The following is a 15,823-nucleotide window of genomic DNA, read 5'->3' on the forward strand; positions in this document are numbered from 1 at the left end:
CCACATGCTGTGAGTGCGGTCACACAAAAAACAAACACCCACCATTTGTGAAATGCAGGTTCTAGCTCTCAGCAGAAACCTAACATAAACTCTAAGCTAATAAAACATCAAATTTTGGTATTTCTTGAGCATACATTAAAGTTCCCCTAAATGTCACTTAAAAATATATCGTAGCATCAGAATGAGATTAAAACTACTGAGCTGAAAAGCTATCCTCAGTATACTGTTAAATTAAAAGAAAGCAATTGCAGAGTAACATTTTCTAGTGTATAAATAAGAAAAACGTATATACTCAAATGAGATTAGAGAAAGATGTCAAAGGATACACACCAACCTGTTAAAACTGGTTATTTCAGAAAAGTGATAAAGGAAAAAGAGGAAGAACAAATAATCCTTTTTTTGGACATATGTCTTCCTGTGTAATTTGTCTTGCTATAACAAGCAAGTTCCTACAATTAATTTTTAAATAGAAGAGAATTTATTTAAAAAGAGAGAAAACAAGAGATGTGTTCATAAACTCCAGCCATCAACCTATTTCAAGATGCGCTTCTACAGATGTAATATTTATTTCGTAAGTATAGCTTAATATTAGCATGTTAAATATTCAATAAAATTTAGTAAACATCTCCCTGCAGCCTCCCCAAATGAGGAAGCAGCATACTTTCCGAAACTGACTTGGCTGAAAAATGTTATACTACCTCTTTAGCATCTTATTAATTTTAAATGGGTATCTTATTAATTTTATATAGACCCATGTTCAAAAGGAAAATCCTACAAGGCATTTTCACAGATGGCTTGGTTTCTCAGTGGATAGTCATCTGACACAGCATGAAATGACAACCTATTATTACTTTAATATTAAGGTCGACAGGATGGATTATTTTGTATGCACAACTCAATATTCCAAGCATCTGAAAGCCTTTAGTCCTCATCAGACCAAAACTTAGACAAAATGTCATGGTGCCAAGACTGAAGACACTGATATCATTTTTAAAAGTATTAGTGCCACAATACTATATAACCTTCAAAAATTACCAAGATGTTAACCTCATATCTTGTTAAAGGTACATAATTTCTTGCTTCTTAAATGTATTTTCTTATCAAGTGGTATTTTTTATCAGCACAAACATAGATTTTTATAAGCAGGAAACTTAAGCTCACTTATGGTTATAAAAACAATGCAAACAGTTTTACTGAAACCACATTAACTCTAATCACAATAAGACTTAATAACATTCAACGCATTAATTCCCTCATATTCATGACTCACTGGTACTATAAAAACCAGTCTGCATTCAGATTATTTACTGCAGATTATAAGAATACCTACCTACATGTGGAAGGAGTTTCAGAACAGGCAAAAGAAAAGTGATTCAGATGATGCAAATTAGAAGGATGCTTCACACACATGAGTAGAGAAAGAATTAAACAATGGCATTCTCTTATAAAAGCATGGATGGGAGTTCCTGTAGTGGCTCAACAGTTAGCGAACCAAACTAGCATCCATGAAAACGCAGGTTCGATCCCTAGCCTCGTTCAGCAGGTTAAGGATCTGGCGTTGCTGTGAGCTATGGTGCAGATAGCAGATGTGGTTTGGATCCAACATTGCTGTGGCTGTGGCCGGCAACTACACCTCCGATTGGACCCCTAGTCTGGGAACCTCCCTGTGCTGCAGGTGCAGCCCTAAAAAGACAAAAAGACCAAAAAAAAACATTTTTTTTAATAAAATAAATAAATAAATAAAAGCCTGGAATACTTCAACTTAGTTTATTACCCCCAAGAAATATGGCCTCAAGATTTATCTTAAAGCAAAACCCTAAAGCCCCTGAAATGTTTATAAAATTCCTGGGTATAATGAATATAGTATATTATATTCATCTTAGTATAAATACAACAAAGTCAATTCAGCAATTCATCACTTACAAAATGATTATGACATACGGATACTGTGTGCAATACAGTACTAATCACAATACATACTTTCTCCTCAAGCTTATAATCAAGTATGAGAATAGAACATGCTCACAAATGACAAGAGCCCTTCTCAACTTAGTTAGGTTAGTCAAGTGAATCACAAAAGAGAGAAATTGACTTGAGCACTATTTTCTCAATTCTTTCAAGGATGCTACATAACTAATACCATTCTCGATGCTTACAACAGAAGGCTTAGAGTGTAATGGAAGAAAAGAATCAAAAGGCAAAGTGTGGAAGATTCTGTCATGCTTTAAACTTTATATTCTCTGCTGTTAGATCACTGAAAGCCCTCAAATATTTTTAAGCACAAAAGGAGCATAATCAGACATGTATAGATGAAGAGAGAGAACTGGAAACAAGAAGGCCAGCTACGAGATTATAGAAATAACCTCAGCCTCCAGTAATAATAATGTCCTGAAAACAACAGGATCAGGAAGGATGAAAACGTAAATGAACTGGTAAGTGATAGGGCTAAGAATGGGAGACACAGCTGTCTCCAAGGCTTCCAATCAAGATGAAGAGAAAGACAGTGATAACATGAAACAATGTTAGAAACATTAACAGGCTATACAGAAAGAAGAACGGCTTATTTCTTTTAAAAAAAGCACAATTACTTTTTTTTTATGCTTTTAACTATAGCAGATTTACTTTAGAATATTTTCCATTTTGGAATAAATAAGAACCATAATTAAAGACCAGATTTCAAAGCATGTATATCCCTACATCTCTTCTTCAGAATAAAATATTAACGAAACCAGAAGAAACTTTAAACAACTTGATGTTTTGGAAATAAAGAATCCCACCATTTAATTGCCAGAACCAGATTATTAAGTGATGTATGTGGATATCTCTTAGTCCTCCAGAATGCCCCATAGGACTGATATGTTATTCCCCAAGAAGAATAGAAGACTGAGATCAGACCAATGAATGAGCATGGTATTGGAACTAAAGTTTGCTCTGCTAAGGATCACTGTAAGTTCTCTTCAAGTATAATTCTTATTGCAAATTTTTATTGACCCACCAATAAGATATCCCCAGCCTTTAGCCAAGGCTTTAAGAAAATGTTGCCCTAAGAAAAGGAAATGACAAATTTTACATCATTGTCTAAATGTGTTTGAAGAAATTAGAGGAAGAATGCAGCAGAAATGTACAACAAGAATATAACATGTTTTCCTAACTGGTCTTGAAATTAAACTTTGATCTTAGGGAAATGAATATGCAGCGAAATGCAGAAGTTACCTTAAGACTTCAAATGTGTAGTATGCTTCCCCTATCTACTCTATCCCTCAAAAATGTCTTGAATAACTAGCAGGCACTGGTAATGTCAATGCAGAAGCACAAGAAACTTTACCTATGATACAATCAATGTCCATAAACCGTATTCTAAAATGTATGCTAAAAAGTTTTTTAATGGAAAACACATGAATATACCCTTCTATTTATCTATGACTTGTTTATTCCCCCTTCTGTCCTCTGTGAGACAATAAGGTCATGTTACTCCTCATTTCAGTTGTCAAACTACTCACCATCCTAAAGTAGGAAAATACATTACTTTAGAGAACGATTTTAGATGGCAGGGATGTTTACTGAATTATCTGAAACAGCAGAAGCATCTGCTTTCTGGAAAAAGAGGCCAATCAGCAAAAGCATTAAGAGCAAAGCTTTAGTGTCAGAGGGTCCTTGGTTCAGAATCCAGCTCTAATATTTGCCAGCTTTGCTATGTCTCAATTTCTTTATCTATAAAATAAGGATTATAACTCTACATAAACAATCCTATGAGGTAAAATCAGATCAGGGCTTTCCACAACCGGCTCAATGGTCACCAGAATTGCCTAGGAAACTTATTAGAAACATAATATCACAGGGCCCATTCCATACTTTCAGGGGTATGGTCCAGGAATTTGTAGGTCTTTAACAAATTCCAAAGATGATCCTTACATACTGGTCAAAATTTGGAAATCATAGTGAAATTTTCATGTATTTTATGTTTTTATATATTCTTATATAATTTATATATTTATACATCTTTGTAACTTACCAGTATTCTAGTATACTGTAAATGTCACTTAACATTTGATACAATCATCATTTTTTTTGCAGTAGAAATAAAACTGTGCATTTTGTAAAAGATAACCACCAAGCAGTCTTGCAGAGTGGTTTGCATAAACCGCTCACCAAAAATGAGACTTACAGCATGACACTATACTGTTTGAGACAGTGAGATACTACATAAATGAAGTTTCATATTGATGACAATGCTCCTTTTCCACAACATATTTCATGACAGAAGGAAAGCAGAAAGTTGGGCATGTATTATATTTTTCGTAACAAAGCTTGACCATTCCAGGTTATTCCATCACACATCTTTTAAATTCATTCCTTATTTTTCAGTAATTCATACAATTCATGCAAATTCACTGCAGAACAGTGCAAATACTTAATACATGTATACAATAACATTAACCACTGCAACAAAAACCCCCAGAGATGGATACCCATTCACTGAACATTCCTGGTTTTTAGTTACTTATAAATAATCCATCTTTTCTTTTCAAAAGTCCAAACCCTTGACTTAATTAGCATTTCTAAATAAAGTGGCCTCATATATAACATAGCCAGCCCTATAAATAAAAATGTCCATCCACAAACACTTTTTTTTTTTTTTTTTTGGTCTTTCAGTTTTTTCTAGGGCTGCACTCTCGACATATGGAGGTTCCCAGGCTAGGGGTCCAATCGGAGCTGTAGCCGCCAGCCTATGCCAGAGCCACAGCAATGCAGGATCTGAGCCATGTCTGCAACCTACACCACAGCTCACGGAAACGCCAGATCCTTAACCCACTGAGTGACAACAGAGATCGAACCTGCAACCTCATGCTTCCTAGTTGGATTCGTTAACCACTGAGCCACAACGGGAACTCCCCAACCATACTTTTTTAATAATATTTTACATAAATCAACGTTACCTATAGGATTACATTATTTTTAAAATTCTATTAAGAAACAAATTTGTTTTTAAATGTAGATTACAGTTTATTTCTATCATGTCACAAATCCCAGGTAAATTCAGACATGACTATAGTACTAAATACTCTGTCTTTTAAATGTGGATATTAAATAAAATAGTTCGCCACCAATGGAAAGTAAAGTGTATTCTATGGCCATCTGGGAGTACACAACATCTATTTATTAGGTACTGTTTTTTTTTTATTTTAAAGTACTTTTTAGAGATGATTTTTCAATAAACCCACAACTTAGCTACTAATATTTAAAAGTCCAACTATTTCAGCTGTACAAACTAGTGTGTTTACCTAATTTACTAAATAAGGAATTTTACCTTTAGGCTTACTTCTCCATATACCCCTCTTACAAAGATTACAGGGATCAATGATCTAATGCTAACAGATTGCTAACAAGCACTGAGAAAGGAGTATATTACGTAAATAAAGCTAAAAGAGAAGTTGTTTCAGTCATTAAATTATAGGACTTTACCATTTTCTTCTACCAAATTTGAACCATTAATCCTACTGAAATTAGAGAAACAAAATTAAACCAAGAGAACCAGAAGGCTGAGGTAATCCAATCTTAAGAGTTAAAAGAAAACACAGAGCTTAGAGATGTTTCAACAAGTGTAACCAAAAGTTATGACCTTTCCTGTGCCTATAGAATATGAACTACTTATATTAAAAGTCTTTGTAAAGCACTGAACCAGCACAAACTGTCCATATGATAGAGAATGAGGAAAAATTCATAAATTTAATCTGACTACCCACCATACCTATATTTTCAGATATATTCAGTGTTGAGGGGGTGAGACTCAAGGGCATTGAAAAAGTTTTCAGACTTCAGTACACAGATATGTTGCAAATAAAAAACATATATACACTTGGAACTACCAATAACACATGATGAAAAGGGTTGTTCCTCTGTTCCTCTTCTGCAAAACAACATTTTTACAGATATATCTTCCTGATGACTTTGTAAAACCTCTCTATTCCACACTTTCTTGATTACCTTACTGGGTCCCTTCCCATGGTTAAAAAGGATATTTTGGCAAATAGTCTTGAAAAAGGAACAAAAACTTAGGAATGGAGGAGAAAACGGATGGGAAAGGAAGGGTTACAGTATCACTTCTCCATCATCACTTACTTCTCAAGAAACAAAGCAGAGTGTATTTCCCATTTTTAAAGTACTACAATGTCAGTTAAACTCTCCAAAGAAGAAAAGGTACAGGAATACTCTATAGTCTGCCCTACCTCAACCCTTAAGTTTAGGACAAAGCAAATTAATAAGTTTGCAAAATTAGCTATAGTTCCCATGACAATAAACATTCAAAGAGTAACCGTGAAGGAAAATGATTTCTAACAACCTACTACGGTTTCACCACAGTAATATTTCTTTAAAATACACAATCTAAAATAGCACAAAGTACAAGACATTAACTTACTTGAGTTGGAACAAGCACAGGAGGATAAGCCATCTTATGATGCCTGTACACCCAAAACGCACAAATGACAATTCCCGCAATTAACATAAGTGGCACCAAAGAATAGAGCAAGATGTTGTAATAGGGTGGCTTAGGTGTAACTGGATTCGAAGTAGCTGTGGAAAAGGGGGGAGGGGGGAAACTGTTCAGATTCGGTCTACACAATTCCACAATAAATATTTATTATAGTGTCAAATTTTGGGAGAAAAATAAGGAGTAGGAGAAGGTGGGAGTAAATTATTCCACCCAGACAAATATGCTTTGCTTTCAGTATACTAGTTGAACAGACCTATGCATTTTTCCTGTGAACTTACGCTGTGTGACTTCCATCTCCGGAAAATAAGAAAACCTTTCATTACACATACTGCCCTCACAGCAACAAAAATATACTTCAGGGCTATCTTTTTTTTCTATACAATCAGTCCTGTAAACAAAAAGAGGAGAAAGAATTAAAATCAACACAATTACTTTGAATCTACAATACATTTTTTCTAAAGTTCTTCTCAGAGATAAAACACTGAATAAGTCATATGGTCAACTTCAACATTCCTATTAATAGTCAATAACCAATTCTTAAAAAAACAAAAATGTTTCTTGAATCCTAGTACTAAATCTCATCAGGAAAAAAAAAAAAAAAAAATCAGTGGCTGATTTTGTAACAATCACACTGGCTCCCTGAAACTCCTTCTTTAATTTGGTTTTCAATGGTCAATCTAAGACAACCTTTTTTTTTTTTTTTTTTTAATTTATGAGAAAAGCTTGAAGAAGAACATAAACTCAATGAAAAATTTTGGCCTAGGAGTGCTCACAGGAAATACAGCTTTCCCATTTTGTGAATACAAAAACTAAACACTATATATATAAAAAAACCAAAATGCGCATATACGCATATACATACATACACATACACGTGTGTGCGTGCATATGGGTGTATAAATACACCAGTACAAGGTAATGCATGCTCTTATCTCACAGCAGAACGTATTTCAACATCAGAGACCTAAACCAGACTTGGGAATAAAGCCATTTTGCAGCAGATAAAAATTCCTTGAACATAATGAATAGATGTGGGATAAGCAAAAAGTAAAAAGCAATATGTAACATAGCTTACGAATTGTGAACTTTTGTAATGGTTGTTAGAATAACATGGTTGAATTTAACTGCGAAGTGAAAAGCTCAAGAAGTTTCAGGAAGAAGGCAATTTTAACAAAATCAAACTTTAAAATGAAATCTATACCAATACTGAATTAGTAGAAAGAGACAAATGAAAGCTATATTTTTAACAATTTATATAGGGAAATATATAAATTGAAATTTCGAATCATGCCTCAATTTACAGGTTAACATGATTAAATACCTATCCCAATTAACTCAAGAAAGTTACTTTTCATCATCCGATTTCATCATTCTTTTTATCACTGTCTTTTCTGCCACCTTTGACATTTCTTTTTTCTTTTTTATTTTTTTAGAGTCACACTCGAGGCATATGTAAGTTCCCAAGCTAGGGGTCGAATCAGAGCTACAGCTGCTGGTCACAGCCATAGCCACAGCAACGCAGGATCGGAGCTGCATCTGCGACCTACACCACAGCTTACAGCAACACCAAATCCTTAACACAGTGAGAGAAGCCAGGGATCAAACCCGCATCCTCCTGGATCCTGGTTGGGTTCATAACTGCTGAGCCATGAAGGGTACTCCAACATTTCTTGAATCATCTTTTCCTTTCTCTTACTTATCTTACTACTCTTAATATTTATTTTTAATCAAATTCAGAGGTAAAAAAATTTACATACTTTTGAATTAGCATTTAACCCCTAGTAACAAAGCTGGTGTAGTCGTTATCACTGTAAAAGCAAGCATTTGCACTGAACAACCCACTTACCATTATCTAGAAAAGTTTAACCTCCAGCAATACTGATTTTGGTGAGAAGCACAGTAGCTTTTTACTATAAAAAGAACATACATCCCTGATTTCAGCTAAATAATACAAAGTTTTGAATAAAGATGATCCCCAAACCTCATTTTTCCCCTTCTTCCTCCTTATTTTTCTTTATTTTAACTGAGATATAACTGGTATGTAATATTACATTAGCTTCAGGTGTACAACATAATGACTGGACATCTGTATGTATTGTGAAATGATCATCACAATAACACAGTTATTTGTGACCACAAAGTTACAAACGTTTTTCCTTGTGATGAGAATTTTTAAGATTTACTTTCTTAACAACTTTCAAATACACACAATAGTATTACTAACTGTAGTCCTCCATTATATCCTCAGGACTTACTTCTTTTATAACTAAGAGTTGTACCCCTTACACTCCCTTTGCCTACTTTGTCCACACCTCACCCCTGGCCACTGGCAACCCCCAATGGTTTCTCTGTCTGACTTACTTCACTTAGCATAATGCCTTCAAGGTCCATCTGTGCTGCCATAAATGGAAAGATGTCCTCCTTTTTTTGTCTAAAAAACAGTCTATATGTGTGTGTGTGTGTGTGTGTGTACGCCATTTTCTTTTCCATTCATCAACTGACAAGACACCTAGTTTGCTTCCACATCTTGGTTACCGTAACTAATGGTTCAATGAACAAGGAGGTACAAACATCTTTTCAAGTTAGTGTTTTCATTTCCTTTGGATATATACCTCAAAATGGAATTGCTATATCATTGCTATTTTTAATGTTTTGAGGGACCTCTATACTCTTTCTCTAGTGGCCCTACTTACCATTTCATTGTAACAAATGTCACTTGATGATATTTTATTATCTTCTGTTAATAAAGAGGCTAATAATCAGAAATACAGCTAAATGTACAATTACAGAGTAATAATTCCTAGAAAATTCACAGATGTATAAGTATATATACCCTAGACACTAAATATATACCTAAGTGACTATTTTAATTTCTCACCAAAAGTGGAGCTAATCCAATTTTCATGGCCTTATTCAACAAAATTTACCATTAACTACATATGGCCAATCAAACATAGATTTAACATAGTCAATTAAGGCTCCCGAAAGTGGATCGGGATGTAGCTAGTGTTCCATGAGTATTAGTAGTTATTTGGTTCCATGAAGTCTTCTGGTTATCTAGAATTTTGTAGCTTCTGTAGTCATCAGCACCCACCCCCAGTGAAAATCTTGTGGCTCAGGCAGTTTAAGTGATCAGCCCAACATCCAAGGATACCTTACAGAAAGATTACAGGCAATCAATAACATAACCACTGTATTTTATTTCCAGTACAGAATAAAACAATTTAAGCAAGATCTTTTAAATAAAATGTAGCTTTCTATGAGGACTGTGTTAGTTCTGATGCAATTCTGAATGTCAAGTTAAAAATGTCTCTTGGGATAAAGAACAAAGGCCTACTTTGTACAAAAAAGGGGGAAAATGTAGTGAGATCAATTTCTTCCAGATACATAAAGAGGGAAACTAAAAGGAAATTAAATACCATGATTAAGCTTTATTCTCCTTCAGGATAGATTTTCAACAGATATATTGTCTTTTAAAGCAATTTAAAAAATCCTTTTTCTTAAAATTGTCATTTAAAAAAAAAATCTATACTCCTAACACAGGCAAAGAAATGTTTCTTATCTAAAGTCTCACCCTTTAGTAGATTATTCAAAGCATAATGAAGATAAAACATAAGTATGCTATAGTTATTTTATTACCTTAAAATACATATCTTGTTATTATAACATGTTATAATGGTCTTCATATTCCCAACTTGAAGAAATATTTAACTGCAAATCCATGCATTGATCTTTCTACTTTAAAAAAGGGGGAGGGAATGAAAATTATTCAACACCATCGTAAAAGATAAAATGTTTTCTTACCTGTCATAGCAGTTGATATCATCCAGCCAACAACCTTGCTTCACTATTTCAATGGAACCAGAAATATTCTTCCAGGTAGCAAAACAATGCCGCCGTTTATCTTTGTCACCGTAACAGGATTCAACACCAGTTCGATTGGTTCTATCTCTTTCCCAATTAGCGTTATAGAAAATACACTCCTGAGTTTCTGATCTACCAAGTATAGCACCTACAAGATAATAAAACAACACCTTAATATAATCCTATATGTTCTTAAATAAAACACCTTAATATAATCCTATATGTTCTTAAAGAGATTTCCTAGTATACCAAATTTCAGATCTTCCTAAAATGTCAATTATATAGTCTTCCTAGGCTTACAACATTGTGTTTAGGTTTCCAGGACAATCTCTATATTTTAAATATAATAAAATACAATAATAGAAAACAATAATATGCATCACAAGATTTCTTTGCAAAAGGCCAAGTTCACTTCATTTAAGAATGTCCTTAATGAAATGTAGTAAAATTATTAATTTTCTTTAACCTTGACCCGTGAATAGACTTCTTCTCAATACTCTGTGTGACAAAATGGGAACTAAGCAAAAGAACTTCTGCACACTTGAAATACAATGATTGCCTCCAGAAAAAGCCCTTGCATGATTGAGTTGTGAACTAAACCAACCATGGTTATTTAGACGAGTATCTAGCAGAAATATTTTCTAAAATAAACCAAGTAAACCTGTTACTTCAAGAAAACAATCAATAGCATGCACTGACAATGACAAAATATGAGTTTTCAAACAAAAATAAGAATTTTGGAAAATCTCTATTCACCACCACCATTAACCTGACACCTTCCCAATAATCAAAGAATTTTCTGGTGAGATTAGTGGTGATATTAACAAATGTGATTTTCAACTATAGAATAATGAGATGTGCCCACAGTTAAAAGGTCTACATAATTCAGAGAGCCATAATTTTCCAAATGAATTACGTGTAATGTTTGAAAAGCATTCGCAGATAAAAAATCCATTCAATGTTCAAGATAGCCAAGAAGATTTTAATGTTAGAAAAAGGACAAAAAGTTCATTAATGGTTTTAGATTCCACACTTTCACTGACTTTTAAGAAACCACAACTTATCTTATATGAAAAAGCAAGCGGAGTTCCCATTGTGGCGCAACAGAAACAAATCCAATTAGGAACCATGAGGTTACAGTTTGATCCCTGGCCTTGCTCAGTGGGTTAAGGATCCAGCGCTGCCGTAAGCTGTGATGTAAGTCACAGACAGGGCTCAGATCTGGCATTGCTGTGGCTGTGGTGTAGCCTGGCTCCAATTCAACCGCTAGCCATATGCCATATCAAACCTCCATATGCCATAGGTGCAGCCCTAAGAAGCAAAAAAAAAAAAAAAAAAAGAAAAGAAAAGAAAAGAAAAGAAAAAGCAAGGGAACTGGAATACCTAAATAATTATGAAAAAATGTACAAAAGATACTACTACTTATTTTTAAGATTTACATTAAAGCTTCAGCAATCAAAACAGCATGATCTTAGAGGTCCCGCTGAGGTTTGGCAGGATATAAACCCAACTAGTACCCATGAGGATGTGGGTTCAATCCCTGGCCTTGCTCAGTGGATTAAGGAGTCTGAATTGCAGCAAGGTGTGGCATAGATTGCAGTTGCAGCTCTGATCTGATGTTGCTGTGGCAGTGGCGTTGGCCAGCAGCTACAGCTGTGATTTGACCCCTAGCCGGGGAACTTCCATATGCTGTGGGTATGGCTCTAAGAAGACAAACAAACAAACAAACAAACAAAACAGTGTGGTCTTAGCGAAAAGACAGATACACATGCACCTACAAGACAGAATGGAGAATTCAGAAACACACTCATTCGTATATGATCAAATGATACACAGCAAAGGTATTAATGCATTTCAATAGAGAAAACACAGTCTTCTAACAACTTACATGGGAACAATTGGACACCTATGTGCAAAACAAAGACTCTCAACTCATAGTTCATGCCACATACAAAAAATTAACTCTAAGAGTTCCTGTTGTGACTCAACAGGTTAAAGACCCATCATCTCTGTGAGGCTGCAAGTTTGATCTCTGGCCTGGCTCAGTGGGTTAAGGATCCAGTATTGCTACAAGCTGCAGTGAAGGTAGCAGATGAGGCTTGTATCCAGTGTTGCTGTGGCTGTGACTCACACCACAGCTATAGCTCAGATTCAACCCCTGGCCTGGGAACTTCCATATGCCACAGATGTGGCCATAAAAAGAAAACAAAAATAAACTCTAAACCTATCAAAGACCTAAAATAAAACCTAAAACTACAAAAGTTATAGAAGAATAATTAAAAATCTTGTGACTCTATATTATGAAAGATTTCTTAGAATACAAAAAAAAAAAAGAGCTACAAAAAAAAAAACAAAAACAAAAACAAAACGAGTTGAACTTTGTTAAAAGAGAAAACTTCTCTTTGTAAGTTAAGGGAAAAAAGTCAGACCAGAAGCAAATTACATATCTAGAAAAAGAACTGATATTCAGAAAATGGAAAGACACAACTCAATAAGAAGAGCACATACAACCCAATTTCTAAAAATGAGCAAAAGATTCAAATAGATGCTTTGTCAAACAGGTACAAATGGGAAATACTATTTTAAAGATATTCAACATCACTAATAATCAAGGAAAATCAAACTAAAATGAAATAGTGATTAACAAAAACACAAACACACAACCTCAAGTGCTGGTAAATATGTAAAGCATCTACAACTTTTATACATTGGTGGTGGGAATGCAAAATGGTCCAGCTACTTAGGAAAACACTTGGACAGCTTCTTAAAGTTAAACATGCACCTACCTTACTAAATAGCAAATCTCATGCCTAGGTATTTACCTAAGAAATGAAAACCTATGCCCATGAAAAAAACCTGTGCATTAATGTTCGTAGTGGCTTTACGCATAATCACCTAAACCCAGAAACAATCCAATATCCAGGCACTAGTAAATGGAAAAATAAACATCTACACAAAATAAAAAGAAATGAACTAATGACAGCTACAACAACGTGGATAAATTGCAAACACGTTATGCTAAAAATGAAGACAGACAGAAAGGTCTATATATTGTATGATTCCATTTACACAATATTTTGGAAAAGCCAAAAGCATGCGGATAAAAATCAGATCAGAAGCTGAGACTGAGGGGAGAGGGCAGATTACTAAAGGACCTGAGAAAACTTTTGGGGGTGATGGAAATATTCCACATTTTTATTGTGGTAGTGGTTATATTGTATGGCTTAATTAGAACTCCCAGAATTGTATACCTATACAAAATACATTTTATTCTATGTAAATTATAGTTCAATAAAACTGATTTAAAACAACAAAGAACCTACCACTTGTTGAGTTTTGGTACAATATCAAAGAAAAATATCCACAATTATCTTAAAAAGCTATTACAATACTCCTCAAATTTCTAACTTACATTTGTGTATGGCTAGATTTTCTTTATATCAAAACAACGTGCTTTTTAAAAATAGAGAAAGAGATAAGATGGGAGAATAGAAAGACCTAAGCTCACCTCCTCTCATGAAAACACCAAAAATACAACTAACTGCTGGAACAACCATCAACAAAATAGATTGGAAGCCACCAAACAAGTACCTACATCCAAAGACAAAAAAAGAAACCACACTGATACAGAAATGTTTATCTGTCATGATGACAGAAACTGAACATTTGTCTGGCACTCAAAAAACATGGATACTTGCCTATGTTTCTGCCACAGGTCATACAGTCAACATCATACTTAATGGTGAAAGACTGAATGTTTTCCCCCTAATTTCAGCAAGAGGGCACTTTTATTTAACATAGAACTGAAAGTTCTAGCTATTCCAATACAGCAAGAAAAAGAAATTAAAAGCATACCAATTTGGAAAAAAAGATATAAAATTCTTTCCATTTGCAGATGAAATGACTGTTAATGCAGAAAATTATAAGAAACAAACAAAAAAAATGTTAGAATAAGTGAATTTGATAAGGTCACAGGATACAAATCAATATACAAAAATCAACTGTTTTCTTTATACTGACAACAAACAAGTGGAACTGAAATTAAAAATGTCAGTTACAACTGCTCCTAAAAAATAAAATACTTACATATAATCTACTAAAACATGTACAAGATTTGTATGATGAAAATTATAAAATGTTGATGAAAGGAATCAAAGAAGACCTAAACACTTGGAGACATACTATGCTCGTGGACTGGAAGAGTCAACATAATAAAAATATCAATTCTTCCTCAACAGATACATAGGATTAATCCAATTCATATCAAACTTTGAACAAATTTCTTTGTAGACATACATGAGCTTATCCTAAAATCTGTTTAAGAAGAATAAAGGGAGAGGAGTTCCCATCGGGGCTCAGCAGTTAACGAATCTGACCAGGAACCATGAGGTTGCAGGTTTGGTCCCTAGCCTTGCTCAGTGGGCTAAGGATCCGGCATTGCCGTGAGCTGTGGTGTAGGTTGCAGACTTGGCTTGGATCCCGAGTTGCTGTGGCCCTGGTGTAGGCCGGTGGCTGCAGCTCAGATTGGACCCCTAGTCTGGGAACCTCCATATGCTGCGAGAGCGGCCCAAGAAATGGCAAAAAGACAAAAAAAAAAAGAAAAAAAGAAAAAAAGTAAAAAGAAAAAAAAAAAAAAGAAGAAAAAAGGGAGAAATCACTCTTCCTTATGTTAAGGCTTACCATACAGCTGCTGTAGGCATGACAGTGTGGTACTGGTGGAGAGACATACACAAAAACCAATGGAACAAAGAAAGGACCCAGAAACAGACTCACACAAATATGCCCAATTAATTTTTGACAGATGAGCAAAGGAATTTCAATGGAGGAGAAATAGACTTTTCAATAAACGGTGCTGGAGCAATGCATATGGTTCAAGCAAATATTTCCTGAATGCTCTCCCCTTTGCCATCTATCATCATTCTAATAGTTACTGAAAGCCCAGTTCTTACGAAAATCCTCCCAGGCTACATCTTACATATGTGACAAGTTTCAAGTTTTCTCATCAGAACTCCTCCTTCCCTAAAATTTACAAAAATGCACACTATTTACAATCCAATATAAAATGTTTTATTTTACATCTAGTCATGGATTTCAGTTAGTCTATATATGTCCTTTAATATGGCAGAAATGCCATTGGCTCTAAGACTATCTTTCTTGCCCTCCTAATAGAGTACTTAATGAATGATAAAATGTAAAAACATGATGTAATAACTGAATTAAAAAAAAAAAACCTACCAACCATGACTGCATCCACAGCACCTTTGAAAATGGTAGATGAAATTAAAGACTCTTTTACAAATGAATTGTATTAATTTCTTATCTGATTAGATAATGTTTTTCAGAGCCCTGTGACCAGCCTTATCCTACCACAATTTTCCTATGTATGCAACCAATACTAAACAGAAAGAAAAGAATTGTTTTGGTAACTTCCAATCACTTTAATATTAAAATATTAAAATATTTTAA

General features: G+C 34.4%; 1 protein-coding gene across 1 annotated transcript in view; it reads right to left on the bottom strand.

The window, feature by feature from the left end:
- ACVR2A (activin A receptor type 2A) overlaps nt 1-15,823 on the bottom strand; it is an 81,724-nt gene that overhangs the window by 23,412 nt on the left and 42,489 nt on the right. The window contains 3 exon segments of the mRNA NM_001204765.1: nt 6,419-6,573; nt 6,772-6,881; nt 10,298-10,505. Of these exon segments, the coding sequence (NP_001191694.1) occupies nt 6,419-6,573; nt 6,772-6,881; nt 10,298-10,505 (473 nt within the window).

Source organism: Sus scrofa, chromosome 15, assembly GCF_000003025.6.
Source record: "Sus scrofa isolate TJ Tabasco breed Duroc chromosome 15, Sscrofa11.1, whole genome shotgun sequence".
Taxonomy (NCBI): Eukaryota; Metazoa; Chordata; class Mammalia; order Artiodactyla; family Suidae; genus Sus; species Sus scrofa.